Here is a 22855-nt window from a genome sequence, read left to right on the forward strand (position 1 = left end):
TCCCAGTCCGAATTCTTACCCCAGAGCATAACAGTGATGTGTCACAGGAGCCGTGTCCTCTGAGGCTGTTTGTTCAAGTCATCTTGTTTATTCTTAGCTGGAATGCAGGGCTGTGGGCTGTGGTGGAGGACACCAGCACGGGGCCTGCATGACACTTCTCGTTAACAAACAGCATCTTTGTTCCAGTATCTGCCGCTCATGTAACTGTAGAGGGGCAGTGTCTGGAAAAAGGAGGAGCCCGTGTCAAGTGGTTTGGTTCTGTGGAGCAAGTGCTGCGAGAGGAGGAGGAGAGCTTTCCCTGTTTGTTTTTGATAAACTGATTCAGAATATGGTCTAGAAACACAGATATACTTCATGAAGACTAAACCAGAGCTTTACAAGGACAGGGCAGAAATCTGCAATCTGAAGACTGGTAAAGTGCTGTATTATTTTATGTACTGGTCTTGAGCTGTTTGTTATGCGTTGTTTTACTTCTCTCTCCTTTCACATTAGTGATAACTGAGTTTTAAATACTTCAATAGTATTAAAGTAGGTAGTTATGTTTAATGATGGAAGAAATGTAGCTCAGTTAGCTTTTGGAAATACTGTTTTCCTGAGCAAATTTCCCTTGCTGAGTAAAACAGATTGATTTCTAAGTAACTATTTCACTTTAGGTTAAAAGTTCCTCTCTCTGCCTGAAGAGAAAAATAAAGTATAATAAATAATACTTAATCTTTTCTGTTCAGAGCAAGCTTAATATCTATGTGCAGGCATTTATCAAGGTTTTTCCTTTTGAACATTGTCTACCCACAACAAAATACTATTAGATGCACGTCATGGCTTTTATTTCATTGTTTGTGGGAATGGACTCGAAGGAAAATAAACAGCCTGAGTATTAAAGAGACTTTGATATGACCAGAGACTTAGCAAACGTTTTGTTTATTGCTCTGATATGTGCTTTGGATGTGTAGATGTGTAGCAGCTGGTGGTAGAGCCTGCAGACACACAGGAATTTGTGCCAGGGTAGTTCTTTGTGCAGTGGAATGTGTAATGTGCAAACAAGCAAGAATTTGAGTGAAGTAATGGAAAACAAATTGGCATGTTCAAGTCTCTGGGGTTTTAAACTGCTCCATAGCGTGAAGATGGGTCAAGGAACGAAAAAAGGGAGAAATCATTCCAGGATTTGGGATGACATTGTGCAGGATGCTCTCAGCATTGCTGCTGGGGGTGTTGGTTAACAGCCACTGAACATGAGCAGCTAGTGCCCAGGTGGGCAAGAAGGCCAAGAGCATCCTGGCCTGTATCAGCACCAGTGTGGCAGCAGGGCAAAGGCAGGGATTGTGCCCCTGTGTTGGGCACTGGTGAGGCTGCACCTCGAATCCTGTGTTCAGCTCTGGGCCCCTCACTACAAGAGAGACATTGAGGTGCTGGAGTGGGGCCAGAGAAGGGCAGTGGAGCTGGTCCAGGGCCTGGAGCACAAGTGTGATGGGGAAGGGGTGAGGGACCTGGGGGGTTCAGTGTGGAGAAGAGAAGGCTCAGGGGGGACCTGATGGCTCCCTCCACCTGCCTGAGAGGAGGATGGAGCCAGGAGGGGCTGGGCTCTGCTCCTAAGGAGCAAGTGATAGAAAAAGAGGAAATGGTCTCAAGGTGTACCAGGGGAGATTTAGACTGAATATTAGGAAATGTGTTTACCACAAGGCTTGTCAAGCACTGAACAGGCTGCCCAAGGAAGTGATGGAGTCACCATCGCTGGCAGTATTTAAAAAGATGTGTAGATGTGTCACTTAAGGACGTTGTTTAGTGGCAGACATGCAGTGTTGATAGTTAGGCTTGATCTTAAAGGCCTTCTCCAACTTAAATGGTTCTGTTATTCTATTTAAATTTATTGCACATCTGTAAGAGGCAATTTACCTGCAGTCCTGTGTCAGCTGTGGGTTAAGAAGGATGTGGAGCTGTTGGAGTGAGTCCAGAGGAGGACAAGAAGGTGCTGCAAGGGCTGGAGCAGCTCTGCTCTGGAGCCAGGCTGAGAGAGCTGGGCTGGGTCAGCCTGGAGAAGAGAAGGCTCCTGAAGGGGAGACCTTAGAGCAGCTCCAGTGCCTGAAGGGGCTGCAGGAAAGCTGGAGAGGGGCTTGGGACAAGGGCCTGTAGGGGCAGGCCAAGAGGAATGGCTTTAACCTGCCCGAGGGGAGACTGAGCTGAGCTCTTAGGCAGAAGCTCTTTGCTGTGAGGGTGCTGAGGCGCTGGCCCAGGGTGCCCAGAGAAGCTGTGGCTGCCCCATCCCTGGCAGTGTTCAAGGCCAGGTTGGACACAGGGGCTTGGAGCAAGCTGCTCTAGTGGAAGGGGTCCTTGCCCATGGCAGAGGTTGGAACTGGATGAGCTTTAAGCTCCTTCCAATGCAAACCAGTCTGGGATTCCATGATTTAAAAACATGGAGTTTTATTTTAAATGTGCATATGATACATACAGAGATGAGCTAATTGTGGAGAGCAGAATAACACTCAGAATTCAGTTGGAAATCTTCTGCTACTCAGTCACACTGGCACCTCCAGATCATGTATTTCCTCTCTCAGAAGATAAGTACTGGGGCTGTTTAGGATTGTGTCCTTGTGTGCAAATAGTTTAATTTTTTACCTGTGTACTTAGATTTACATACCACCACCACTTTCTGTTCCTGAAGAAATTGTGTCTTTTCAGCTCCTAGAGAGTTGGTAAGGTAAGGAGAGACTGATAAGAGTGCTGAAGGAAGAGAGCATGTAGTGATGCTAGGCAGTGCTCTTCTCTCACTTTGTAGGGCTGACAGCAGTCCATAGGTGTCTAGTTTAGCAGCTTAAAATTAGGTTGTTGCAAAATGAACCAAATTCTAGTCCTATCCTCGAGTATCCTTTTGAAAGTTGAAATCCATCAGTTCATGAGTTAGCAGCCCCAACAAAACGAAGATAACCTGATTTAGAAGTGCAGCAGAAGAGCACTTAACTGGCTGTTATGTCAGTCCTCTTTCTTTTTTGTCCCTCATCACAGACTGGGACATTCTGTTCAGTTTTCTGACTCTGCCAATGCTTCAGTTCCTTTGCATGCTGCTTTTCTAAACTTACACATTTATAATACTTGTAAATGTAGGAAATAGGTTAACAGGTGGTGAGGGGAAAACACTCTCTGAGTGTTACATGTATCAGGCTAACTGTTCAGTAAGCTTTGTTCCTGGCCTTTCTCTCTCTGGTTTCCCTTTCTCCAGAGGTAGGTGTGACACTGCTGCTTGTCAGGGTTGTAAGCACTCTTGTTGTACCTTGTAAGCCTGATTTTTGGAGGGGGCTGAAATGCAGTGTTTTAGCAAGCCACGTCTCACCCAACCTATAGCTGTATCTGCGGTTGCCCTGGCCCAGGCACAGGATCTTACACTTCACTTTGTTGAACTTCATGAGGTTGGCATTGGCCGTTATTTCACATCTTTAACTGCTTTCAGCTATATAAGACTTACTGAATAAAACTGGTGAGACTTCAGAATACCAGTTACCTGTCTTCAGTTTCCTAGTGATGTACTTTTGTGCCTAGGAAGGTATTTCATGAAGAATTGTTTTTGTTCCCGTATTTAGCTTGTACTTCATCAGGAATCATTGTGCAATTCCTAACTTGGGGATATTTAAATAACTCCTCTTAGAAGATTAAAAAAATCACATTTTATGCTTACCTCTCAAAATATAACCTCTCGTCCCCAACTTGAGCTGTTCTCTGGGTTTTCAGTATGGATGGATTAACGTAACATTAAACTATCTTAGCGCAGCAAGAAGTTTAAGATGATTCTGGCAGGAAGTCAAGAGGATTATTTGCAAGGCAATGAATATGATAATTTCCCCACTAAATGTAATTGAATTGTCGTGAGGCACAGAACATGCCAAAGTTTGATTCCTATGGTACTCGTGCAGAGGAGAGGAAGGTAAGCCCTGGCCATGCTTTCAACCTTAGTAATTCTTTTAAGCAAAGGTTAAACTTTGCTTCAGCTGCTGCTGCTGCCACTTACCACATGTGTGTTGTTGAAGAGCTGTGCATGTATCAACCACTGTGTTACAATATTGACTCCTTATTATTCAGCCACACTCTTTGTCAGATCAAATCTTACATCTCCTTTACTGGGAAAGTCATAATAGAATTCTATTCCCCCTTTCTCCAAGCCCAGCAGCAGTGGTGCTTTAAACAAGTAAACATTTCCATCACAACTGTCCATTGGCAAAGAGATCATTAGGGTTGCTCAGTACTTGAGTTCTCTGCAGGAGCATCAGCTTCCTAAGCAAGCATGAAGTTTACTTTTGAAAACCCTATGATTTGCCTTTTATAAAGATACATTTTAAGCACTTTGTGTCTTACAAAAGAAAATGCAATTTATTTTTATTATGGTTTCTTTACCTTCTCACTTTGAAAGTAGTACTTGGCTTTGTCTACTGCTTCATGTCAGTGTAGATTTGGTAGCTTTAGTGGACCTCGTTGGTTTAGTGGGCATTGTGTGGCAGCTAGTAAAGGATAACCCCCAGGTTATTATAGCTGTCTTGGGGAATATGTAGTGCTTGAATGCACTCAGAGTAGAGTTCAGTGTCTGCCCTTGTGTGATGACAATGCTGGGGAAGGTTCTAGAAGGATGATGTCGTTGGTGTATGAGTTGTGTGTCAATGGTCATGTAGGTAGCTGGGGTAACAGAGTCCTGCAGTTGCTATGAAACTGTGTCACAATAAGCCAAACTGCTTTGTGCATTGCAGTCCTCTTTAGGCTTCTGAATAAAGGTGGATCCAGCACTGGAAGGAGCAGGAGGAACAAGTGCACTGCTTGGACAACACCAAAGGCTGAGCTACCCAAAATGAGCCTATTTACCTCTTACCGGGAGGGCATTACTTGTCAGTGATGTGGCACAGAGATGTGGGGGTTCCAAACAAAGCAAATGGAGTTAAAGGTTGTTTTTTACCTCCCTTGAGTAACTGTGTCAATACCTCTGTGTTGGTTCTGGTGCACATGGGGGGAAAAAGGACAGAGCTTGATGTCTTCACTAATAAATGGGAGTGATATGATTGCCAGATGTTGGTGACAGGCAGAAGGGGCCAGAATGAGGATAACTGAGGGTAACTTCTGGACATCATAAGTGGAAGCTCTGCAGCAGCTGTCAGACTTACAGTTTGGGGAAGCTTGGGAAAAGCATCACTGGTGTTTGTGTCTGCTATGGGGCATCCTGCTCAGCTTCAGGTGGAAAGATAGACCATGCTCAGTGTCTGAGAGCTTAGAAGGCCCCCTTGGCACAACTTCTTGTCTAAATATTGAGAAATCTGTAGATAAATCTTATTAAAGAAATAGTGGGTTTCAACAAATGTGTTAACAAAATCATATGATAGAGAACAGTAATTTCTGATTTGTTTTTCTATGTCATGGCCCAGATGGTGGATACATACAATTCTTGAAGTTCATTATGTTGCCATGAACTGAATAGTGACAAAAAAAACATATGCCTTGAGTTTTTTTTTATAACAGTGTGTGCTTGAAAACTGTTTCAAACCTTTTTGAAGCTTTACTTTATCTGGAGTTTGTTGCTTTTTAATAATGGAAACCAATGAACTCTTTCACAATCTTACCATTGATTAAAACTGATGTTCCTCATTGTTTTAAAATCATCACATTTGGGATGTTGAAGTTGAATATGTATGTTGTTGAATATGCAAAGCAGCATCTTTCTTATTTTTGCTTTCTTGGTGCCTTCTTTACATTCCTGTCCATGTCCTAGAGATGGTTTCTGCTAAGGGAACAAAGCTGAAGAACTGAATTCAGTTACACACTCAGCCTGCTTCACCTCCTCTCCATCAAACCAGATTTATCTGTGCTTTAAGTCCCCTGCTGTAGTAAAATCCACTGCAGTGCACTGATGTCCAGTGTGTACCCACATACCCATTTATTCCTGCCTATTGAGCTTCCTTTTGTCATATCCTTACGCTTACTCCAGCTCTGGGTTACCCAGGTTGCAGTTCCAGTCCAATACCAATGTACTTCCCTGCGTCTTGAGAAGTCAGTCTCAGGCATTTTCTCAGCTGAAGTCATACAGTATTTTTTCAGCATTCAACAGTATTTCACTCCTCTCTACAAGTCCTGTAAATAGTTCACACTTTAACCACTAGTGTATGTTTTGCCTTTCTTTGCCTATGTGAACGTTTGTGGAACTGGCCGCTGGTAGCTTTTACCATGGTCTTCAGCCTTTCAGTTAGTGGGTTGTGGAGTATTATTTTTAAAAGACCTTTGCTTTGGTGGAAAACTGGGACCATTCTAACTGAGCAGCTCAGACACCATCCAGTAATTGTGTTTTGCTCTGAACGGCACTCAAGACATGAACCGAGGTCACATTTTGCTTCGATACAATTGTTTTATTGGCATTTTTCCATCCAAGTAGGCTCTCTGATTTTCCAGATCATTAGCTGCAGTTCTTTGCTCTCAAGGGAGAGAATCTGAACAGCATCATCTGAATTCTCCACAGGTGCAGGTGCCGAGCAGGATGCTGCTATCAGACTTGCCCAAGAACGAGCAGAGATAGTTGCCAAGTATGACAGAGTAAGTGAACTTGATAATAATATTAAAGATAGCTTATAATTAGTGTTAGTAATATGTCTGTTTCAAAAATGAATAATGATTCCTGCTAGCTTTTGTTTAAAATACACTGTGTAGTACTGATCTGATGGTTTTGTGATACATTGCCTTCTGGATGAATTAAGTTTTCCATCCATGGGGGACATTCTGGATAAGGACTGAATCAACTCATTTTTCAGGTGCATGGCAAGTTGCTGTGGGGCTATTTTAAGGTATTGTAATGTATTAGATGTAATGAAATTGGGGTGTTTGGGGATGCTCAGTAGATCTGTGAGATCTGAGGTACTCTAATTTTTATTACATTTGTGGTTATGGTAATGGAAACAGTTAAATCATTACAGAGAACTTGAAAGATGAGTGAACTGCATTGTTTGTCAGATTACTGTGAGGAATTGAAGAAATACCCCAGGTATCCTTTTTCTGGAGCCATTTGCCAAGTAAGAGCGCAGAACAGAGTATGCCTGGAATGCTTACTCTGTGTTCACATATTCTTGGAACACTTATGGACTTCATAAGTGTCGCTGGAGCACTGAGCATTAGGCTTCTAAGTTGAGTTCATAAAATGTTTTACATGCTGCATGTAGTAATGCTTTGCACAGTGTGCACTTAAGGGAGTGACTCTGGGTTTTTAATAACCACAACTGTGGTGCGTTGACCCTAGCAGGACGTCAGGTGCCCACCAAAGCCACTCTGTCACTCCCATCCTCTACTTGACAGGGGAGAGAAAATACAACAGAAGGTTCATGAGTTGAGATAAGGACAAGGAGAGATCACTCAGTAATTACCATCATGGGAAAACCAGACTTAAATTGGGGGAATTAGTTTATTATCAATCAAATCAGAGTAGGGTAAGGAGAAATAAAACCACTTCTTTTTTCTTGGGCTTAACTCACTTGGAGTTCTCTCTCCTCCCTTCGAGCAGCACAGGGAGATGGGGAATGGGGGTTGTGATCAATTCCATCACATGTTGTTTCTTCTGCTTCTTCCTCCTCAGGGGAGGACTCCTCACGCTCTTCCCCTGCTCCAGCGTGGGCTCCCTCCCACGGAAGGCAGTCCTCCATGAACTTCTCCAACATGAGTCCTTCCCATGGGCTGCAGTTCTTCATGAACTGCTCCAGTGTGGGTCCCTTCCATGGGTGCACTCTTCCAGGAGCAAACTGCTCCAGTGTGGGTCCCCCATGGGGTCACCAGTCGTGCCAGCAAACCTGCTCCATCCTGGGCTCCTCTCTCCACAGGGCCACAGGCTGGCACTGGCTCTATTGGACATGGGGGAAGCTTCTAGCAGCTTCTCACAAAAACCACCCCTATAGCCCCCTGCTCTCAGACCTTGCCACACAAACCCAATACATTTTGTGGTTTGCTGGTGGCTTCTCTTCATACTCCATAACCTATGTGTAGCCCATACCAGTAGAAATTATAGCTGAAAGTCTATTTCTGCAAGTCTTATGAAAACTGGTAATTGGAGTAGACAGAGGAACATGAGTGAATGCTTCATTGAGGGAAAACTCAGTGCTGTGTTCTGTCTGACAGCTGCTGTAGCTCAGCATGGGCATTAGTGGTTGAAACTTACTCTGTGTACAGCAGTGACCAAAAGAGATTTCCTCTGATGAAAATACCCTTCATGGGGGCTGGGGGAGGGTTTGCTACTCTCCTTTTTCTTGCTTGGTCAGTTTAGGACTAGTGTTCTCCTCCCCTTCCTCTATCCTACTACAAGTGTGTCCCAAAGATTAGTCTTTGAGTGGTTGAATCATCTGTTTTTTAGCTTACTGTGTCATAAAACTCATTTTGGGTCTTTTTTGTTTCCCTTTCCCTCTAGGGCCGGGAGGGTGCGCAGATTGAGCCATGGGAAGATGCTAACTATCGTCTCTACAAAGTCATAGATAGATTTGGGTTTCTACAGTAAGTAGCAAGCTTGGAAAGAAAATAAGATTAAGAATTTGCTACTATTATTATTTATACTTTTTAGTGTGTCAGTGGTTTTGAGTATTTTATTTGGGAATGAAAATTGATAGTCTACAAGAAATCTATTTGAAGCTGAATTGGGTTGCAGAAAAATTCTAATTTCAAGTAAGTGTGTTAGAGACAAAGTTGAAGTTATTAGAAGGAGTTTTAAAATTTTGTTATAATATTGATCTTTAAAAAAAAAAAAATCCCGTCGCATTTAAGGTTACTTAATGGTTGTATGTGAAGAATTGTGCATCCCAGTCCTTAAAAGCTAAATATCATTTAACTTCATGTGCTTAGTAGCCTTACTGAAGTCTCTGCTGATTGGGGACCTAATGCTGTATCTTAGTCAGAAAATGCCAGAATGAAGATCCAGTGACCGTGTGGGTACCTCCTTTCTAACAAATGATCTCTGTCTCTGGCAAATAGAAGATGAGAGTATTAGATAGTATTAGGACTGTTGAGGTTGGCAGATGTAAATATCCAACTGGCAGGAACTGAATGCAAGCTGACTTGCTGCTTTTGGTAATATCTACTCGATGTTCTCCACCATTCTTCAGCATTGGTGTTTGAATACATGAAGGGCAGTTAAAATGCAGGAAAATCAGCAGTGAGTGGAAAACTTAGTAATAACGATGTACTTTTACAGTAATGGGGGAGAGGGGAGAGAGTGTGTGTGTTTTTGGGGGATCCCCTTCTGTGCTGTTATTTTTATAAGCTGTCAGTTAAAGCAGTCTTTACCTGTAGACAGCCTTTGCTTTATCACAGTGAGTTAATTTGGTGTGTGACCCCCAAACATTCTGTTTCACACAGAGAGGTCTTTGTATTGGTAATCTGCAGCTGCAGTGCCACTGTCTGGTGTAGCTGCAGTTGCAGGGATGCTTCATGGAGAGTGGATGTCAGAAGAACTGCATGTGCAAAAGTAATTGAAGCCACTCTTAAGTTCAGCACTGACTTCAGTGGAAATTGAATCAGGCCTTCAGATTTGCAAGTGGAGTTATTGATTTTGGTATCCTTATGAACTCAACTTTTCCTCTTACTTATATTATGATATTTGCCTTTTTATATCTTAGGCATGGAAGAATATTATTCATGTCTGCTCCAGTTGCTGCTGCAGTCAGTTTTCAGGAGTCTCACATTTCATGGCTCCAGTTCTGTGATACATTTGAGATGCAGTTATGGAGTTATGCTGAATGGCAAACTGATGTGTACCTGTTTCCCTGCTGCTCTTGCTGTAACTTCAAGCTCCAGTGGGCATCTGCAGTTGTTCTTGTGATGGGACAGGATAGATGGAACTTAATTGTTAGACTACTTCCTCCCTAGTAATGTCTCTAGTCACCAGTGCACAAATTCTCTCTCTAGTCAACTTCAGGGGATGAAATTTGAGAGATTAATTATACTCTGTCTCTTCATTAATTGTATATTTCTTGTTCCTGTGCTAATTGATGTCTTTTCCTGAGTCAGATTTCACCTGAGACTACCATCAAGACCGCTTTGTGATTCTTTAAAGCAAATTCATTGCAACTGATGCTTTTATTTTCCTGAGAAATAAAACCTCTCCTAATAGGAGCTCTATAATTAGAATAAGCATATCAACTGTCTTTCTCCGAGAAGACAATTTATATTGCACTGTAGATATTCACTGTGGTCTGGGTTCATGTACACTGCATGTACACTGCTGACTGTGTGCAATCTGCTGTTTATGAAAGAAACTCCTGTTCTTCTGAGACTTTGAAACTAAGGTGTGGTGTACCAAAAGCCTCAAACGTTATCATCCGGGAGAGCTGTAATTCCCCACAACCTGTGTGTCAGGTGCTTACAGTGTAAGTTAACAAACAGGCTGATGCACATGGAGAATTGGGGGGCTGCATGAAACTTGAGATCTGTAATAATTTGTAATCTTGTTTACACTGACATCTTAAAATATTAAGTAGCTGGAAATGGTCTTTTGTATCAGAATGCTGTTGGATGTGGGGAACCTGATGGAAAATTAGGGCCTGTTTTCTCAAGTACATTAGGCCTTGATTAGTGTCAGTAGTTTACAAGCTTCTTTCTCCTTGGTTGTGTCCCATCTGCAGCTTTCCTGGGCTCTGTGTAGGTACATTCAGTTGGTTCAGTTGGTTGCTGATAGGTTAGAGAAGATAAGTTTGATGGGATGAAGCACTCAAGCTGCTTGTGTAGCTTGCCACTGAAGACAAAGAGTAGTTTTGGTTTAGGTCTGCTACTCTTCTGGTGTCCCAGCGTCCTTATTTGTGTGCCCAACTGAGAATCAGTGAACTGGGGGATCCTGAAGATGTGCTCTTACTGTCTTCCTGCCATTCCAATAGCAGTGGGTAAAGCTGTTTAGGTTTTTCCTCTGAGAGCATACTGAGTAGCAGAGGGAAGGTGCCTTTCTATGGACCGATATAGAAATTGCTAGTGGTTGGAAATAGGACATTTCTCTTCAGGTGAAATATCTCGCCTTAAGGGTAACAGTCATTTAATACCAGCAGGTGAAATATGTGGCAACTTTGGTCAATTCTAATTCTTGTACTATTTATTGTCTGTAATAGTTAGGACCATCTTTACCTAGCACTGTCTGAAATTTTTAATAGCTGCTGCCTTAAGAGCACAATTTGTTCACTGTAGTGCTTTTATTTTGCAAGTATGTCAATGAATGTGGAAGTTCTGGTCGACTTTGGATATTAAAAGGAAATTGGTGTGTGGATGGCTTATTAAAATAGCTATTTAAAACCAAGCTGAGTTAATACCTAGTGAATTTAGAGAAGAAGAAAATAAGTTCAGTGAGAATTACCACAGCATTATAACAATGAGAGTTACTTGAAATGAATAAAGGGAAGTTGGATATGAGGAGAAGGTTCCAGCAAACATGCTAAGCTGTGAAATAGCACCATGGGGAGCTGTCTGTCTCTTGAGATGCTGAAGACAAGATTATATGAAACAAAATGCACCTATGAGAAGTTCTGTCAGTGGGACTAAATTCAAATGGGTATGTTTTCAGTGGAGTAGCTCATCAGTTGTATTTGAGAGGCATGCATGAACCAGAATGAGTTAAAATCTCATTACTGGCTGAAATGTAGAAAGCTTGGCCTTAGCAATTACTGTTTTTGAGAGGCTGTAAGGAAGTGGTGGTCGTCATGGTTTGTTTAAGCCATATGGTGTTGTGGGCAAACCAGTCTCAACATGGGGAATTTTTACATAATTCAATTTATTGCCAAATAACACAATATTCTGATTGCTGGTTTGGATACAGAGACACCCCAAAACATCAAATGTTAATGGACACCTAGGGGGAATACCTCTCTCCCCTCTGCCTCCAGGACAAACTTCCTTTGCTTTTTGCTGTGGGTCACCCTTGGCTCACCCCAGTTTCTTTGGTGAGGCAACAGGCAGTGCAGGGGTCAAGGTCTTGTATGAAAGGGCTTCTTCCTGCTTTTCCTGGTTTCTTACTTGTTCTGGTCTGCTGCTGCTTATGTCTTTCTGGTGCCCCAGCCTGGATCTCATCTGGGCTGCAGACCCCTTGGAGGTGTTCTCTACCCTGGCACAGCATGCCTCCTCTAAGACCACATCTCCTTCCAGGTGTCTCTTCCGCTTCTCCCCACATCTCTCCATTTCACCTGCATCTAGCAGCTGCCATGCATTTAGAGTTATGTTTTTAGTAGAGGCATCATGGGTTCCTCCAACTAACTGAGGCTTTGGCACATGTTGGGTTGGTTGCAGCTGTTTTGGGCCTGGCTGGAGCAGCCATGACTGGCACAGGGCAGGTCATGGCTCTGTCCCACAAAGGTTATTGTGTGAATTTCTTCTAATACCTAATCTAAATCTCCCCTCTTTCATCTTAAAGCCATTCCCCTTGTCCTATCCCTAAGACCTCGGTACAAAGTCCCTCGCAAGCTTTCTTTTTGGCCCCTTTAGGTACTGCTCTGAGGTCTCCCTGGAGCCTTCTCTTCTCCAGGCTAACCCAGCCCAGCTCTCTCAGCCTGTCTCCAGATGAGAGCTGCTCCAGCCCTTGCAGCATCTCCATGGCCTTTCTTTGGACTCTCTCCATCAGGTCCATGTTTTTCTTACATTGTTGCCCCCTGAGCTGAATGTGGTGCTTTCAGTGCACTGTTTTCCAAGGGAAAAAAGGGCCATTTCAGAGTCTCAGAGGTCCTGAATGACTCTGAGGGGACAGATCAGTTCTGAGAGCCATGTTTTGGATGCTGATGTGCTGCCTTGTACCTGAGATTATGCTGTCTGTGTGCCACCTGGTCCCAGCTGATGGCTGTTCGTGCTTTCCAGTGCAGGACTTCCAACCCTGTTCTTCTGATCTCAATTTGTAAAGCAGTACAAGGCAGGTGAAGTAGCATTGAGTCATCTCGGTGCCATCTCATACAGTATTAATTCCATTAGTGTTGTTCATCTTAATTGATGCAGGCTTGTTTCTGTCAAATGCTGTTGGTCTTCCTCAGAGTCGCCACATGGAATAATGGCTATTAAAATGTTACTCTTCACTTACATTTATGTAGGTGTAGCCCATGTCAGGGAGCTCTTAGTCTCATCTTAGTCATGACCACAAGAGTCTTGAGAGAGCAGCAGCTCAGTATTTCTTCCAGTGCATTGTGCTTACCTGTAATCCTAAAAATGTTTGTTTTCCTCTTAAAATGAGGCAGCAACATCCCTACTCACAACTTTCAGGCATGGTCCTTATTTAATACAGCTTATTTTCCAGTAAAAAAACCTGATTTCACATTATAGTGTAAGAATACTGAAGAATGGGGCTGATGTGCAAATACGCTTTTTAAAAGGAACAGATTTTCCCTCCAGAAAATCCAGCACCAGTGTCTGTATATACAGTGTGATAGTGTTTTGGTAACTCCATGCTTGAAACTGCACCTGTTGAATAGTTTGTTCTATACCTGCAGTTGGTGGAGGTCCAGCAGGCCATCCCTGGGGACCACTGCAGCACTCAGATAAGCCTTAGTCTATCACAGATGACTTTTTCAATCAAGTATTTTAGGAATGAGAGAAGTGCCTCAGATCACTTCAGATAGTCATAACAAAAACTGTTTCAGCTGTTTTGGAAAGGAAAAAGATGGAATGTAGTTGGTACCCTCCTCCCCCAGAAAACCAAACACTGCACCCCACAAGCAGTTTCTTTGTGTCACATCTTGTTGTAAATTGTCCCATAGATGTTCTTAATCTCTGCACTGTGGACTGTTCTTTTGTAGAAACTTTACTTTGTAGATACTTCTGTTTGCAGTTTTTCTGGCAACAGCCCTTGATAAGGGAATAACTTCAGGGAAACAACCTAAGGGAACTGGAATGTCTTGAAGCTCGTAGGAGACATTCCAGCAATGCCTTGGGATCTGGGATTTCCCCCTCCTTAAATTCTTTAGCTGATTTAATACTGCTTTGGGACGGTTAAAAAAAGCTACTAGAATTAATCCATTATTCCTGGGTCGTGGCAAGTTCCCTACTACTCCTAGTAAAGTAATAAAAGTTGGGTTTTTTTTTTAGCCTACGTTTTAAATAATAATATCTGTATCAATTTGTCTATTTAGAAGTGACACTCATGAATCATTTCTCTAGTTAGAAAATTATTGAAGGTCTTAATAAGAGAAAAGAATAAATCCAAATGACAGTAAATATTTTGTAAATAAATAACATAATTGAAGCACATATTTAAAGATAAGTTTTCATGACTGTATCCTTGTATTTATCAGAGGGCTGGAGCAGCTCTGCTCTGGAGCCAGGCTGCGAGAGCTGGGCTGGTTCAGCCTGGAGAAGAGAAGGCTCCTGAAGGGGAGACCTTAGAGCAGCTCCAGTGCCTAAAGGGGCTGCAGGAAAGCTGGAGGAGGGTCTTTGGACAAGGGCCTGTAGGGACAGGCCAAGGGGAATGGCTTTAACCTGCCCGAGGGGAGACTGAGATGAGCTCTTAGGCAGAAGCTCTTCCCTGTGAGGGTGCTGAGGCGCTGGCCCAGGGTGCCCAGAGAAGCTGTGGCTGCCCCATCCCTGGCAGTGTTCAAGGCCAGGTTGGACACAGGGGCTTGGAGCAAGCTGCTCTACTGGAAGGTGTCCCTGCCCGTGGCAGGGGTAGGAACTGGATGCTTTATTCCTTCTCCTCCCTTCCATATAATATTAAGGTTGAATGGCCACAAGAGCATTGGCTGATGGAGGTTTGCAAACCAGCCTAAACTTTGTACGTGTTTCTGAACTAGGGCAGAAGCTGCAAGCAGCATTTTGCAACTCCAAAGGTCAACACCAGTTGCATGTTTAAAGAGCTGAGCCTCTTTCAGCACCAGGGCAAAAGTCAGCAGGATAAGCCCCGTGGCCTCATTGTCTTCCTAGGGTGGCACAGAAAGCTAGCAGTTAATGTAAATATCATAATAATTTAAAATAGATGAAATTTAAATGATAAAGCTAATCCAGACATCTAAAAGGTGTCTTGCTTTACTGAAGTCTCCACACCAGTGTGCTCCAGTTCAGTGTACTGCCAGGTTCTGTGCTGCTTTGTACTGAAATCTCGAAGTCATTTCCTGTTGAGGGTGAGATGTTAGCTGGGATCATTTATTTGGTACCTGTCAGAACTTGTGATTTCAGTCCTTCATCAGATAGTGACCGAGCAAAAAGCATTAAAGAAATAAAAATATCCCTTTTTAGCTAGCAAAAAGGTTGATATTATCCGGTCTTTTATTATCTTGTATTGAAGTTAGCTTTTATTTTCTTATGTGTATATTCTTGTTTGATTCTTTTAATCATCTGTCCTACCCAGCTGTGAGGGAGATGTTCAGCCTTCTCTTACAATAAGACTTTTTAAGACCATAGTTGTGCCTTTGTATGCTCAAGAAAATAGCATTGCTTTTCAGAATTCAGGGCAGGTACAGCTCAAGGCCAATTTTTACTACTCTCCATTGGGAAACATAGATCATGACTAACATACGCTGACTAATGCATTGTGCGAAGTGTTGTAATTGTTCACAACTCAGCAGGTACAATGTAGAAATAAGAAGCAGCAACAATTTATTTTCTGCAACTTTTCAAGGCATTTTTGCTTTGCACCCTTCACTGCTGAACGCCATCAGCTGCACTGTCCTGTTAACTTCCCATAAAGAGCTGTGAAAATCAAAACCTGCCATGGCATCATTATTTTAAAGGCTTCCATTTCTCTAACCTGCATGATATGAATTCTTTTCAGGTCTTGTTATTACCAAGGTCTCTGTTAACTTGTATTAATAGTTACTGTCTTGTAGCAATAACCAGTATTGTCAGGGTTTATGGTCTGATGTTGGGTGATTCAGCTTGAATATGCTTTTCTTTGCTACCTGTTCAAGAAGTGAGAACTATGGATGCATGTGCAGTGTGGCAGATGCTCTTGTGTTGATAAATACCCAGGGTTCAGCGCAGTGACGTTGGACAGATTGGAGGTTTATTCTTCAAGGTTGTTTTTGTGAGCTTTGTTTTTCTTTTCCTACTGAAGGAAAAGATGCACAGTAAAAGTCTAACTGGTAGAAATACAGCTGTGGTTTCCCCAGCCTCAATTCATGAAGCTCTCTTAGATATTTGGGTTAGATTCTTGTACTGCTCTTACAGTAGCTCTGTGCTGATTTTGATGGATTTGTACCAATTTACAGCAGCTGAGAACCTGACTCATTCTTTATCCCATGAGTATTAAAGCAGTCAACATGCTTTTAGAATAGTTTGCTGATGAAGATTATTGTGTTGCCAGAGGCTCTTTTCAAGTAGCAGAGTTCATTTATTCTTTCTTCTGCTAAGGTAGAGGCCTACCTGCTCTTCTCATCAAACTCTTTGCTGGCTAAAATGTGTTGCATTTTTATCAGCTCTGTAATGTATTTCTGCAGCATGCAGGGGAGCAAAAATCTGGAGAGCTAAGTGAAAACTTGTGAGATCCTCCATTAAATGTCCCCAAATGAAGCTATTGATTTTTCTTTTTCCAGTATTATTATTTTGCCCCTAAGCTTTTAATAGGGAGCAATATGATGAGCAACTGGTTGTCTTCTCATTCTGTTTCTTGCTTATTTATACATTGCATTGCTAGAAAATAGTCCTTGTCTCTAAAATAGTCTTTGTGCATTCCTTATTACTTTCTACAGCGTGCCTGTCACATCGCGTGTCCAAGAACAGTAACTCCTACACAGCTAACCCTGGTGACTGGAGTAGGTACACAGTTGAAGTCTCTCCAGGTAGCAGATGTAAGGATTGGTCTCTGAGTGTTCTAGGTGGCAAACACACTTCTGCTGCAATGCCAAAAGGTCTTGGTAATAGAAATTAAGGAAAAAAGTGTAGGAGCTGTAACTTGGTAATAATCAAAGTAGTATTCGAAAAGATGGGGTTTTGTTTAACTTTCATTTCAATTTTCAGTAGAAAAGTTGGCACATCAAAGCTTAAGGAAAGAGCTCTAAGGAGAGTTGCAGAGTTCTTGTTCATAGTGACACCCAGCCACTATCCTTAATTTTCTAGTCACAGGAGGTACTGCCAAACACATTAAGTAGTGATACAGTGATGTGGCAAAAGAGCAGTGAAATGTTTATTCTTAACAGGTCAATCATAAATGCAAATCTTCTTCATTTTTATCTGCTTTGGTCATTCAGGAGGGACTTGGCTGTCATTTTCCTCTCCTCCTCTTTTCTTCTCAACTTTGTGAGACAGGGTCAGACCTACTTGTCAGGAGAGTTGCTTAACTCTTCCCTCCCTTGGGAGAAAAGTGTGCCAAGTTCAGCCTCTGTCAGCTGCCAAAGACAAATCTGTATTAAATATATATATATATATATATATATACACAGATCTTGGACGTTGGAGAAGTTGTGTTTCTCTTAATTCTCTTTTTTACCAAACACATGGATATGCCTCACTTTGCATGGATTTTTTCATGTGGCATTACACAGATTTACTGTGAAAACTCCACTGTAGTTTTGCATTGTGTGCAGTGGATTCTGCCTGCTGGTATGTGACACGCTTCCCTGGACTGATTTTGCTCTAGAATATCCATTGCTAATCAACATACTGAGGAAATGCTGTTTTAAAAAAAACCTAACCCAAACACAAATTTCAGCTCTATTTAATATTCTTTTGTTATGCCCTTATGTGCACCGAGGATGTTATTTAAGGAAAGAAGTGGAAGTTTTATAGAATCATAGAATAGTTAGGGTTGGAAAGGACCTTAAGATCGTCAAGTTCCAACCCCCCTGCCATGGGAAGGGACACCTCACACTAAACCATCTCGCCCAAGGCCTCGTCCAACCTGGTCTTGAACACTGCCAGGGATGGAGCATTCACAACCTCCCTGGGCAACCCATTCCAGTGCCTCAGCACCCTCACAGGAAAGAATTTCCTCCTTATATCCAATCTAAACTTCCCCTGTTTAAGTTTTAACCCGTTACCCCTTGTCCTATCACTACAGTCCCTAATGAAGAGTCCCTCCCCAGCATCCCTATAGGCCCCCTTCAGATACTGCAAGCTGCTATGAGGTCTCCACGCAGCCTTCTCTTCTCCAGGCTGAACAGCCCCAACTTTCTCAGCCTGTCTTCATACAGGATGTGCTCCAGCCCCTGATCATCCTTGTGGCCTCCTCTGGACTTGTTCCAACAGTTCCATGTCCTTTTTATGTTGAGGACACCAGAACTGCACACAATGCTCCAAGTGAGGTCTCACAAGAGCAGAGCAGAGGGGCAGGATCACCTCCTTGGACCTGCTGGTCACGCTCCTTTTGATGCAGCCCAGGATACGGTTGGTTTCTGGGCTGTGAGCACACACTGAAGCCGGCTCATGGTCATTTTCTCGATTTTCTTGGATTAGTAATTTGGATTCAGAACTCAGAAATTACTCATAATCCATTCTGACTGTTTCAGTTCACAGCTTTGCTTCCCTGACGGGTAATGAAGTTTGCTCTCTGCATTTGTCTCCAGTTGTGGTGGTGGTTGCATTTCAATCCTTTCCTTTGCATCGGTAAATTTGAACTTCCTTCTATGAGCACGAGATGTGCATGGCAATTCCCTGCAACTGCTTCCTTAAATCTGTGTCTTATTTTGCAATAGATGTAGTCAGATGCATGGATTTTCCCCCCAACCCTGTGTCACCACTGCAGCCATTTCTTGAGCTTGTTCTCAGGACTAGAGTTGAAATTTGAATTTGAAATCCAGCTGAGTTACTCCAGGCTGTCACTTCAGCAATCCACTGCAGATGCAGAAAGAAATGAGGTGAATGCAGCCCTGCAGACTCGATTGCAAACACAGAAGTAAGCTGCAGGGTAATTCTGCCAACTAAGGACAAATAGCATGGTTTTGTTACCAGCTGCTGCTACTTGATGTGAGTAAAAGATCACCCATCATGTACTAGGAATTCATGAACTACTTCCGTTTATGAAAAGAGTTTTTAAGTAGCACAACTGAAAGAACGCTTGAATATGGTAATGTGATTTAATTTATACAACACACATAAAGCTATACACACTCATTTTGAGTTACTGCTGAAGCCCTAAAATGTAAGGATTTACCATAATCGTTATTACCACATATATTTCCTACTATATTTAGAATTTATAGAAGATTAAAGTAAGTGAACATCGGGGATGGCCAGAGTGTGCTTCACTGGCCTTGATTACTGAGAGTGCTAAAAGAGGTCTGGGGCAACACTTTTCACAAGTACAAAGATGCTGCTTCTCTCAACCCAGCTGAAAGACCCACCAAAGGGGAATTTTAGACTGGAGAAGGTTATTTCATAAGAGAAGCAAGCATAGGGACATTGAGCTTCAGCAGTGAACAAATATATATTGCTGGAGCACTACCAGCTTAGTTAATTTATGTTGGAATATGCTTTGCATAGCACATGAATTTTAATACAGATGAAGCTGCCAACATATAAGTCTTCAATTGCTATTAATATATAGTGTAAGTGATCTGCACAGTAACTAACCTTCAAGCAGTACTTAAAAATCAATATATATATATGTGTGTGTGCATGTGTGTGCATGCACACACACATGTGCTTTAGGAAGAAATCCTAGATGTTTTAGGCATTTATTTATCAAGTATAAATTGGAAGGCAAAGAGATTCATTCTTTGTCATTTGCCTCTTAGCCTCTTGGGAGTTTTAAGGTAGCTTAGACTAATTTATATGGTTACGAGAAGACGTTTTTAACCTCTGTGTCTGTATATGTCCAATTAAAGTGTTATCAGAAATCATTAAAAATGCTGCTGTTCAGTTAGGCAGATTATAGATTTTCTCAAAGGTTTTTTTTGATTCCAAGCTGGGAAAACTTTTAAGTTTGCATCTAGAATGTGTCTTTTACTAAAGACCCAAGAAAGCATGTATGTTAGCATGTGGCAGCAAAGCTATAGGTATATTTTCTATGGATTTCTTGATCACTTTTAATATTGACAATAAAAACTTACACTGAAGTTATCTTCCCCAAACAGGAAAGTACTTTACTAAAAAGGCATCACTTTGAGATTCAGTTGGATTTTCTTTTCTCTCTGAGAATATGCATTACTTGAGTCTTTCTGGACAGGAGCTATATGTTCATGGCACTGTGCTGTGTGCATCGGCAGCAACATCCACTGAATCCAGAAATAACAATTATGATTAAACCTAGTCACATAATCGCATGCAGTTCAATCTTTTGCCAGCATTAAATCCTTTCTTGCAGCATATTTCCTGGTAATTATATTGTGGGATATCACTTTGGCTTATCCGTATGTTAATTAATTGCTTTGGCTTGCTTATGAATTTTAACCGAACTTCTGCAAGCCGCTTCTAATCTGCTGGAGTCACCACCCCCATACTGTGCAGAGGTTATTCACTGAAAATTCAAAGTGGATGATTACAGCAGCAGAGCCCCAGTTATTTTGATAGACACATACGGTCAAAATTGGGAGTTATGTAAGTAGAATCACAGAATTAAATGGTTTGGGTTGGAAGGGACCTTAAAGCTCTTCCAGTTCCAACCCCCTGCCACAGGCAGGGACACCTTCCACTAGAGCAGCTTGCTTGAAGTAAAATGTGTAATGGAAAGAAGGAAGTGTTCCCTAAAATTTTATCTGAGGAACATCATCATTTAGTTTAAAAACCAGCTTTCTTACCTTCCCCTTAATATTTTCAGAAATCTTCTGTATTATTTATTTTGTAAATGCCAGTATTGCCTTTAATTTCCACTCAAAGGTTGGAAGATTAAAGCAATCATAATCGGAGCTCTTCTGAAAATTGACTTGTTTGGACTAAAGGATCTGAATTCAGTGCTCAGGTGTGCTTTAGGTCTGTGCTATAAAGAGCAGAATAACTTAATCATGGGTCTAGAGGAAGGCATGACATTGAAATATTGGTTGTTTCTACTTAAAATGATTAATGTTTTTTTTCAGTTGACTTTGGAGTACAGTTTGCTTTGCAGCCCATCTTGGGACATAATTCAGACATGGAAATATTCATTAGAAGTAACAATGCTGTGTGCCCTGTGAATTGCACTATTAGTCTTGGATATCTTTCCTCCTGTAAGGTGATTGTGAAGCACTTTTCAGCTGACTTCAGAACAAAGATCGGTGTGGATATTCTATGGCAGGAGGCTGTAAAAGCTACCTGGAAACAGTATGTTTTTTTTTATATGTATATATGCCTCTCTGTGTGTGTACATTTACAGATATATATATACACACACACATATATATAAAAAATAAGGCGTTACTCTATTGCAAAGCACTGTTATAACTACCCATACTGCTTGTTTTATGTGCTGTCAGACACCAAAAGGCTGGCAGACCTAAGACCTAAACGCTCACCTGGTCAGTGTGTTTATTGTTGTAGAATTGGTTTCTCAGTGTGATGATGCTGGGGTTTTTTTGTCTAGTAAAGATATTGCTCCTACAACTCATTTCTGACAAATTACACAGCCTAAAAACTACTCATACTTGGGAAGATTTACATTTACTGTCACAGTACTGAAATATTGCTGCAATTTGTTACACAATAATCTGAGTTCTGTATTGTACGGCAAAACAACTCCATTTGTACTAAAGCTTTTCTTGCTCAGACACCTGTCAAGCGAATTCCCTTCCTTCTTGTATCTTACCTGTGTGTGATCACTCTTCACAAATTTGTTTTGTGACACTCTTGCTTTCGGGTTTTATGCTTTAGTAATGTTTTTGTGGGTTTTGCTCACAAATTCCTTGATCGTAGAAGTTTAAAAATGGTACGGATGAGTGATTTTTTCAATATTTGTAAAGAATTCTTTCAAAATAATTCCAGGTAGTAGCAAATGTGTTTTCCACATGGATTTACACACTACATGGGTCACAAATGAAAAACTGTTCACACAGCATCTATTTTTACATGATTAAATCAATGAGAACATGAAGATAAGTGTTCTGCAAGAGACTTTTCCCACTTTGTATTTACTATGTGACACCAAATAGGATTTCAAAATGCTTTTCAGTTCAAATGTGCCATGGAGTGATACAAGGTGATGCTATTGCACTTAGTAGTACTGTGAAGACAGCATGAGAAAACAACTGAGAAATAGCTTGAGAAGCTGTTTTGCCTGGGGACTGCACCACAGGTTTTGTAATGATTTGGTTTTTTTTATAGCCATGTTATAGTGAGTTCAGTTGTAAAGGAATATTGAATTAAGATGACTTATTAAATAATGACTTGCACATACCACAATTATTCCTGCAATGTGTTTCAGGTTAAAGGACCCCAGAGTTCATCACAGTGCATTGCCTAATTCCCTCTGGGATAAGAAAGACTACAGCAAGTAGAGAGGGTTTGTAAGCAAGTGGGGTGTTTTGAAATAGAAATTATGTGAAATGAAAATACAACTTACATAGAAATTTTGAATGTAATAGCTCTTTGGGCAAGTAACCTTCAGCATAAAGGTTTTTAGTTTATTACAGTCAATTTTTGCCACTTTTTCCCAATGAAAGATCGGATGTCGGGCTTCATATAACTTGGAGCAGTAAAGAATGGAATTGATCCTCTGGAATTTACAGTTCTGGGGTTATCAACACCTCAAGGCTGCTGATTGTTGCACTAAACATCTTCCATCCTCAACTGGAGCTGCAACTGATAGAGCAGCCTTTGCATTTCTTAAATTTATTTAAGCCAAGCTAGAAGCAGGGAAATGCTGTGATTTGAGCCAGCAGGGGACGTATTTGGGATTTAAATACTAATGTAGGAAAAGAATAAATCCAATGAGTGATTAATATGAGAAAGTCTTTCCTTGTGTTTATATTGAACAAATATATCGAAGTGCTGTTTAAAGGAGACTGATTCCAACAGCAGTAGTGGGTGCCTGCCTGTAAGCTTGTTAAGTCTTGAGCCTCCAGGAGGCTGATTACAG

At 41.6% G+C, this 22855-nt stretch overlaps 1 protein-coding gene across 1 annotated transcript in view; it reads left to right on the plus strand.

The window, feature by feature from the left end:
* Positions 1-304: 304 nt before the first annotated feature.
* Positions 305-22855, plus strand: part of USP6NL (USP6 N-terminal like) — a 72497-nt gene continuing 49946 nt past the window's right edge. Inside the window, 3 exon segments of the mRNA XM_062609302.1 lie at positions 305-412; positions 6476-6549; positions 8402-8484. Of these exon segments, the coding sequence (XP_062465286.1) occupies positions 355-412; positions 6476-6549; positions 8402-8484 (215 nt within the window). The 5' untranslated portion in view covers positions 305-354.

The sequence above is a fragment of the Pezoporus occidentalis genome, unplaced genomic scaffold, assembly GCF_034315485.1.
Source record: "Pezoporus occidentalis ecotype Australia unplaced genomic scaffold, CSIRO_AGI_Poc_V1 ctg136, whole genome shotgun sequence".
Taxonomy (NCBI): domain Eukaryota; kingdom Metazoa; phylum Chordata; class Aves; order Psittaciformes; family Psittacidae; genus Pezoporus; species Pezoporus occidentalis.